The sequence below is a fragment of the Papio anubis genome, chromosome 13 (genome assembly GCF_008728515.1).
Source record: "Papio anubis isolate 15944 chromosome 13, Panubis1.0, whole genome shotgun sequence".
Classification (NCBI taxonomy): domain Eukaryota; kingdom Metazoa; phylum Chordata; class Mammalia; order Primates; family Cercopithecidae; genus Papio; species Papio anubis.
This window is the reverse complement of record NC_044988.1, coordinates 27,925,655-27,934,149: the sequence shown is the minus strand read 5'-3', so window position 1 is coordinate 27,934,149 and position 8,495 is coordinate 27,925,655. Positions and strand designations below refer to the sequence as shown.

The 8,495-nt window shown below is 50.4% G+C and overlaps 1 protein-coding gene across 3 annotated transcripts in view; it reads right to left on the bottom strand.

Moving 5' to 3' along the window:
* Positions 1-3,544: 3,544 nt before the first annotated feature.
* APBA1 (amyloid beta precursor protein binding family A member 1) overlaps positions 3,545-8,495 on the bottom strand; it is a 225,626-nt gene continuing 220,675 nt past the window's right edge. For all 3 annotated transcript variants that reach the window (XM_021927537.2, XM_021927539.2, XM_021927538.2), the window contains one exon: positions 3,545-7,397. In XM_021927537.2, coding sequence (XP_021783229.2) covers positions 7,326-7,397 — 72 coding nt within the window. In that variant the 3' untranslated portion in view covers positions 3,545-7,325. The remainder of the gene's footprint in view (positions 7,398-8,495) is intronic.

Genomic DNA, 8,495 nt, shown 5'->3' with positions numbered 1-8,495 from the left:
TATAAATACTTAGGTCCTCCAAATGCTTTTTGGACCAGCTTTGCCATCTTACTTGTTTCCTCATTAATGATTAATAAATCTCTGATATGTGTTCATTCCGTCTTTGTTATGGGAGTTGTGTTTTTTAACTTTTAAAAAAGTATGCATTAGCATCCAGAAGTTTTTCCCAGGGACTAAAATCTGCATTTAGATGAAATTCAGTACATCAGTAGTTTAGGACTTCGGGTGTTTGGGGGCGACCCGCACTAAGCCATGTAAGTGCGTGCGGAGCCTCTTGAGTTGTGGCTCCTGTTGGTGTACCCAGGGGATCGGGAAATTCCAGGAAGCTTATGAGGACCTGGATCTGCTGGGCCCCAGGAATGGCCAGTACTTCCTCAGCAACCACTATGTGCCATGCACATTCTGAAAGCTTCCTATGTGTTAGCTTATCCTCACACAGTCTCCCTGAGATAGATACTAGTTTGCAGATGAGGAAACAAGCTCAGAGGGTTTAAGGAACTCTGAGGATCAGAGTTTAAGCAAAAATTATAGAAGAAAGACCTAAATAAAGTGGTTCTGTGTGCATCAGGATGGTTGAGTGGGTGTTTTTCTCTAGTTCTGCAATTTCATCTAAGATCAAAGCAGAGAGGCGGAAGCTAAGATATAGTCTATGGTAGGAGAAACCTTGCCCATGGGGGCAGACCCCACCCACACAGGCAGACACCATCCATCAGGGGACTGTGGTCTCCTGTGGGACAGACGCACTTCCAGGGAGCTTGCTGAGAGGTGCCAGTTCAAAGACTAGACCCTTCCACCAGCTGCCTTCCCCGCTTCATCCTGGTGAAGTGAGAGGGGTGTTGTCATTGGCGAGGGATGGGTGCAGAATTCAGGAAAGGAGCTACTTTCTCGCCTCTCCACTCTGGGAGGCAAGGGAAGATTGACCTCAAGTCAGGGGAGGTGAACCCCAAGAGCATCACTGTGAAGGCTGGGGGCCCATGCCCTCCACTTGCCTCCCCACACACTGAACTGGGCATTGGTGACCATCTTATCTACGTGTGGCTGAGGGACTGGACCAGCAGAAGGTGCGGCGCTGTGGGTGGTGAGAGAGAGAATAGAAAGCAGTGGCTCCAGGATGGGCAGGGGAGAGACAACCAGGGGTGTGCCTCCCTTCCTCTGAGGGTGAGGAGGATGGTTGCTGGATGCTGCAGGAGCTTGCCGGCTGGGGAGATGGCGGCTGCAGGCGGCTGGGGACACAACAACCTGGGTGGAAGAGGTGTGCACTTTAGAGGCGTGCGCAGATTGGTACCAGTGTGTGGCCTGTTACAAACTGTGCCACACAGCAGGAGGCGAGTAACAAGTGAGCGAAGTTTCATCTGTATTTACAGCCACTCGCCATTGCTGGCTCACATTACCGCCTGAGCTCCGCCTCCTGTCAGATCAGCAACAGCAGTAGATTCTCATAGGAGTGCGAACCCTGTCGTGAACTGTGCATGCGAGGGATCTCGGCTGCATGCTTCTTATGAGAATCTAATGCCTGATGATCTGTCACTGTCTCCCATCAACCCTAGATGGGACCACCGAGTTGCAGGAAAACAAGTTCAGGGCTCCCACTGAATTATACAGTTCACTACAGAACACTATATATTACAATATAACCATCATAGAAATAAAGTGCACAATAAATATAATGTGCTTGAATCATCCCCAACCATCACCTCCCTGGCACCCGGTCTCTGGAAAAACTGTCTTCCACGAAACTGGTCCCTGGTGCCAAAAAGGGTGGAGACTGCTGCTTTAGAGTCTCCAAGGGGTCAGCTGGAAGATGGGGCCCAGGGCTCAGGGACCCCAAACGCCCAATTGCTGCCGTTTGTCTTCATTGATCTCCTGGTCAGTGAACTAGATCAGCAGAATGAAACAGCAAGGCGAGGCCTGTGACCTTCCCAAGGGCAACTCCTAATGTAGGGGAACCTCTGTGCACCTCCTGCCCATGCCCCTTTCCATAAAGGGACCCAAAGAAGGAGACAGGGAGGGAGGGAGCTGAGTGCAAGCCCTGCTCTCCCAGGGCAGTGCTCACTTCCAGTCTGGGGATGGGGAAATGGGGCAGCCTCATTTGAATGAGAGATTGTGGTTTGCAAATCAATGGAAGAAAACCTGGAAGAAAAACATTTTAAGAATCAAAAGAGACCAAAAAAATCTAACGCCGAGTTCATCCGTGTGCGATGACAAGCCCGTCCCAGGTGGATGCAGGTGGGAGTCGTCGGAAAGCTGAGCGTAAGTGCTTGAACCCTCTGTGCCTGTTTCTTCCTGTATAAAATGGAGACAATGTGGCTCACGCCTGTAATCCCTGCACTTTGGGAGGCCGAGGCGGGTGGATCACGAGGTCAGGAGATCGAGACCATCCTGGCTAACACGGTGAAACCCCGTCTCTACTAAAATACAAAAAATTAGCCGGGCGCGGTGGCGGGCGCCTGTAGTCCCAGCTACTCGGGAGGCTGAGGCAGGAGAATGGCGCGAACCCGGGAGGCGGAGCTTGCAGTGAGCCGAGATGGTGCCACTGCACTCCAGCCTTGGCGACAGAGTGAAGACTCCGCCTCAAAAAAAAAAAAAAAAAAAAAAAAAAAAATAAATAAATAAATAAAATGGAGACAATGATAATACAGGAAAAGCTTCTACCACTTAGAGGTGTTGTGGGAGTTACTGAGTTCATCTCTGCAGGACGCTTGGCACGTGGAAGGTGCCATAAGGACTAGCTGTCATTCTCCAAATTGTGACTTCCCCCGACACCAGTTCAAGGTGCTTTCTTCCCACTTGATCCAACAGCAGTCATGTCGGTGGTGGGACACTCTACTTGCTGTGAGAAGGATGGAGAAGGGGTTCCTCGGGGCCAGGCCACAGGACCCTTGGGACAAGGCCCTGCCTCCATGTTCAGGGCTTTCAGCAGCTACGGACCTGATGGGGCTGCAACAGGCTTTGCAGGGAAGATGGGGGAGGGGCATATGCAAAGAAAAAGCTGATGAGCAGTCTGCTTTGGAACAGGGCTGGATACTCTGTGTTGGGGAGTCCAGGGCCCCCAGCATGCCCCTGGCAGCAGGGAGGGCATGCCTGGCAACCTTCAAAACGTGAATTTCCAAAGAGCACCAGGAGGAAACCTTCCAGAACCTTCTCACACGTGGGCCTCTCAGGGCGCTGTTTTCCACTGTCCACTTAGGTCTTAGTCCCTTACAAAAAGGCACCTCCCTTATGGGAGATGACTGAGGTGGGGGAGAATTAATTCCTGTTTTCCTACCCTCACGGAGGATGTCAAGTATGAAATCCAGAGAATTTCTCTTTCTCCAGTTCAGTGCGTTCGAAGGAGACCCACAGGACTGGAGGATCAGCTGGGACAGGAGAACATAGCCTTTCTTGTCTAAAACCAAGTCAGTTCCACAGAACTGGAAAAGCTCATTTAGAGAACTCCTGGGCTCTGGGCACCTGTAGGGTGGGTAGGAGCTAGTCTGTTAGGGAAAAGACAAACTCATCACACAATCCTGTGCCTTCCCTGCAAGAAGAAGACACTTGGCCAGGCCAAGAGGTGAAGTTCTTGTTTATTGTTGCAGCAACTCTTATACAGACATTAGCGTTCAGTTAAATAAAGGAAGATAGCACAGTAAAATACATCACAACCCCAAACCGGATGACTGTGGCCACGGTACAGAGGAGGGAGGGAGGGACCAGTGACCAGACTGTCGAGGAAGTACATTCAGTGGGTGTGCGGTGTCCACATTCCAGGCTCACGTGTAGATATATTTTATTTATATATTTATTTATATTTATATATAGATCATTGAGTTTTGTGTATACAAAGAACGATATTGTTACAAATACAATACTATACTTCTCCCGACGCTTTACAATAAGCTCTATTTCACCCTCTTTACAGAACAATAGTACAAGTTCATACTCTAGGTGCTGTGCTAAGTATGTACAAGAAATGTCATTCCCACACAGTCCTCACACACTGCCTTGATGGAGGGGAAGAAAGATCGAGTTGTGTGCTCAAGTCGACCCAGGCCAGGGAAGGAGACAGACATGAAACTCAAACCAACAGGCGGCCTGTGAATGTGAGTCAACACATCTAAGGAGGGGCGGCCCCTGGTTGTAAACATTGGTAACGGCTACACCACTGGGTCGAGGGACCCAGGAAGGGCTCTGTAGATGGTTTTCATCCGTGTGCGGGAGGTGTTGGTGCCCACAGGGTGAGGGGGGCAGAGGAGCGATGGGGGAGGTAGTAGGTTACTCTGGGACTCCCTGAAGGCGGTGTTGATGGGCAATGTTCAGAAAGCAAACCCGTGCACAGGGACCCGGCGCCCCTGCAATGCGCTCCTAGGAGCCTGCTCTGGCGAGGGAAGGTGTCGCTGGAGAAGTGGGCTCCAGGCATTGGTCTTTGGGGGTTTCTCCCTCTCGTGAACCCAAGGCTGATGGTGGCTCCCTGAAATGCTCACACTGGAGAAGAGGCAGGGTGGGTTCTGGTGCCTCTGCCTGGACCAGGACGGGGAGGTGAATGTGGGAGTCCATCCCCAAAGCTGAGCCACCAGCACGTCCTGGTGGAGCAGCCACAGCGGCTCTGTGCCCTCGCAGCATTTGGGAAGGCTGTTCTGTACATAGCCTTCCCGTTACACGGGGTATTTAGATATTTACATATATAACTATATATACCGGGATGACAGAAGGGAAGACCACCACTTCTCTTGGGACTTTCAGAAAATCTAGCGACTCACTTTTAAGACTCTGGCTGCTGGGGTGACCATATCTAGGCTCACTCCCTTGCCCCAGTGGTAGCGGGAAAAAGAACCCACTTCAGTTGGATGGACCTGTTCCGAGCTCCAGCAACTTCCACTCACTGGGTGTGAAGACACACCTGGATTAACACAAAAGAATGTGGTGGACAAATCATCTCACTCTTATGTTACAATGTCAGTTCTCCAGGAGAGCTTGCAGAATTGGCTTTTTCAGCACCTCTCAAAGTTTACAAGGTTTTTGTGCAATAGGAATAGAAAGTATATTCTCTCCTTGAGGCGAAGATAGGTAACTGTTATGTGCAGGTTGTACAGGGACGCACTACTGGAGTTCTGTCCCCTGGCCAATCGTGGGCGGGCCTCTGTGGTGCTGCCCAGGTGCCTGGGGACAGACAGGCAGGAGCCCCTGCAATGATTTTCCAAGGCTCCTGATGCCTGAAATGCCACCAGTAACACTTCATTCCTGTTCTATCCACTCTTATTGGCAGAGGAAAGATGAACTGGCTGGTGACTCTTTAGTGTCTCATTGTATCACCAGATACTCTACAGCAAATGGAGAACCCAGGCCATGGTTCCTTCCTGGTCCTCACATTTGTGATGGGTTGACCTTGGGGCTGGTCTCCAAGCAACTTTCTGTAAAGCACCCTTCAAAGAAGTCCTGGGGAGCTTTATGGCCCATCCCAGAGTCCCTGGCCCCACCCCGTGCCACTCTCTGCAATGGCAGAAGCCCCTTTCCCCACAGGGCCCCTGGGCAGCCAGCGGCCTCCCTTCCTTAGGGCTCCTTTGTAGTACAGTGAAACTGAGAGCGCCGCTGCTCATTCCTTTCAAGCATTGCGCTTCCCTGATTCTAAGCAGAAAACTCTGAAGGTATAGAGATCTCGGGGAGCTGATCACAGAGCTCTCTGGTTGAAGTCTCTTGTCCCTAATCTTGTTATAGTCACTTTTCTCCCTCCTTAGAATCCCTCCATTCTCTCTATAAATACATGCTATCCAACATTTGCTCACTGAGTTCCTATTTCCGTAGACACAACATAAATATCCTGGATGCAGAGAACAGGGACTATATTAATTACAAAATATATTAGTTTCTCTTCCCCTGTCTCTACTGAGGTCATGAATGAAACAAAACAAAAGCAAAGCCAAATCACACCTCACATGAAAACAAAATGCTCTTTGGACCAAGTGAAAACTGGCTCAGAATTATAATATTACTAAAACATCTACACTGAACTGAGACGGAAGCCATAAATATGAGGCACCTGATGAAAACACGGAACATTCCACACCAGCTGAAAATGCTCTCAGGCCCACAAGGCAGCAAGAGGGTGTTTATGGGCCACATCTGGGGATTCTGAGGCATAACTTGAGGTTGCTATTGTCCCCTTAATTTTGTGGCTTATGTACTATTCTGGCCTTTCCAATATCACATGCTGCCTAGTGGCCCTGAGCAAAGAAAGCTGGTCTTGCCTTGGGCCAGGAAACAAGAGGACAATTGCACCTGGAGCTCGCCTTCTGGGGAACAGTCCCTCCTTCCCAGACCCCTGGGATGTGTGTTCGGCAGGAAGGGGAGTCCAGGAGGAGGATGCTTTAAACCAAGGTGGTGCTGGAGGGGCTGGGCCTCAGCCGCAGAGAGGGCAGGTCTCTCAGGATGAGGCTGAGCAGCCCCCACCCTCCTGGCCACCTGCCAGGGAAGGGGCCTCCCAGAGAGGTGGGTTTCCAGGGGATCTGTGTGCCTAATCTTCAGCTTGTCTCATTGGTGGTGGGAGCAGGGAAGGGTGATATGCAAATGGGACTGTGTGTGTGAGAGATACAGAGAGAGAAGCAGACAGTACCTGCCTGTGTTTATCTAATGGTTGATAACTTCAGGACAACCTGGCAAAGTTCAGATGCCCCATGAATTGCCAAGCTCTCTGTGACACTATGGTGTCCTTGCCCAAGGCAGTTATTTCCCCTTTTATCCTGGGGTCAGAAGGCTCGTGTTAGAAAACACACATACGTTGAAATTAAAACTAGCAATAGAAGAGGTTTAAGGTTGGCTCAGAGATTCTGGGAGGAAATAATGTATGGTGCCCCAACTACAAGGCAGGCAGTGCATAACCTTAATAACGTGGGCTGGCCCTGGGTACTACCACATTCCCACAGATAAACTCAGAGAGCAGAGATCAGCAACTGGGTTTTAGGCACTGCTGAATCAGCTGCTTCACTGCCCTGGGAGCTCCTTCTAAGAGGTCTGCACCTCTTGGGAAGGGAGGATTCCCCCTCAGGCAGTGACAGCTCACCCCTGGACACACCCAGAAGGCCCTCCAGGATGGTCCTGGGTCGGTACCAGGTGGATGCTGGCTGCTCTCCATCCTCAAGGGAGTGCATACGAATCTTCCCTGGTATTTAAAAAAAAAAAAAAAAAAAGCAGATCGGAGAGAGTAAAGAGGTCCTTGTGCATTCTTCTCTTCCTGTGTAAAACCGAATGCTGGGCGCGAGAGGGGAATGTCTCAGTGGACACAGGGATGCAGCACGAGAAACACAACCACGATGAGGAGAGTCCTCCATGCATGCCACCACGTGCGGCCGCGGTCAGATGTAAACGGGCTGCTCCTGGGCCGTCAGCAGCCTGTACATGGCGGCTGGCATTGTCTTCATGTGAATCTGAGGGTACAGAACACACTTTAGTGGGGGCTGAGGCTGGGGGCTGGCTGCATGGGCACTGCCCAGGGCCGGCGAGAGAGGCAGTGCTTCTCGCATAGAGGGCTTTGCAGATACCCCCCTACTGCCCAGCCACCACCAGGGACCTGACCCAGGGTGGCCTCCAGGAAGGGTGGAATCCACTGATTTTCTCAAAAGCTTAGGGGTGACAGAAATGAACAAAAACCAGGCAAGGCTTGTTTCTCAGTCAAATGCTCTTGCTCTCACCAGACCCTACCCTTTTAAAAGCGAGAACTCTGAAAATGGAGGGAGAAGGGCTCAAGGCTTCTTAGGGCACCTGCCTCCCTCACCTCTCTTGGCAGATAAGGCAAGGATGACAAATCAGCCCTAGAACAGCAGTGATGACTGACAGCAGTGATGGATGACAGCAGCGATTACTGACAGCAGCGATGACTGACAGCTGTGATGAATGACAGTAATGACTGACTGACAGCAGTGATAACTGACAGCAGTGATGAATGACAGCAGTGTTGACTGACAGCAGTGATAAATGAATGACAGCAGTGATGACTGACAGCAGTGACAAATGAATGACAGCAGTGATGACTGACAGTAGTGATGAATGACAGCAGTGATGACTGATAGCAGTGATAACTGACTGACAGCAGTGATGAATGACAGCAGTGATGACTGACAGCAGTGATAACTGACAGCAGTGATGATTGACAGCAGTGATAAATGAATGACAGCAGTGATGACTGACAGCAGTGATAACTGACTGACAGCAGTGATGAATGACAGCAGATGACTGACTGACGGCAGTGATGACTGACAGCAGTAATGACTGACTGACAGCAGTGATGAATGGCAGCAGTGATGACTGACAGCAGTGATGACTGACTGACAGCAGTGATGACACGTCACGCCACACTGCACTGGGGTCACACCTCTGGAGGGTCACTTTGTTGATTTGACTTGAGTCTAAGAGTTAAATCTTTTAAATACATTTGGGGAGATTAACTGGGGAAAATGGAGGCAACTTAGGCAACCATACAGAAAAGCAACAGAAAGCTGAGTGTTGAAAAGAGAAGGTGAGCACAT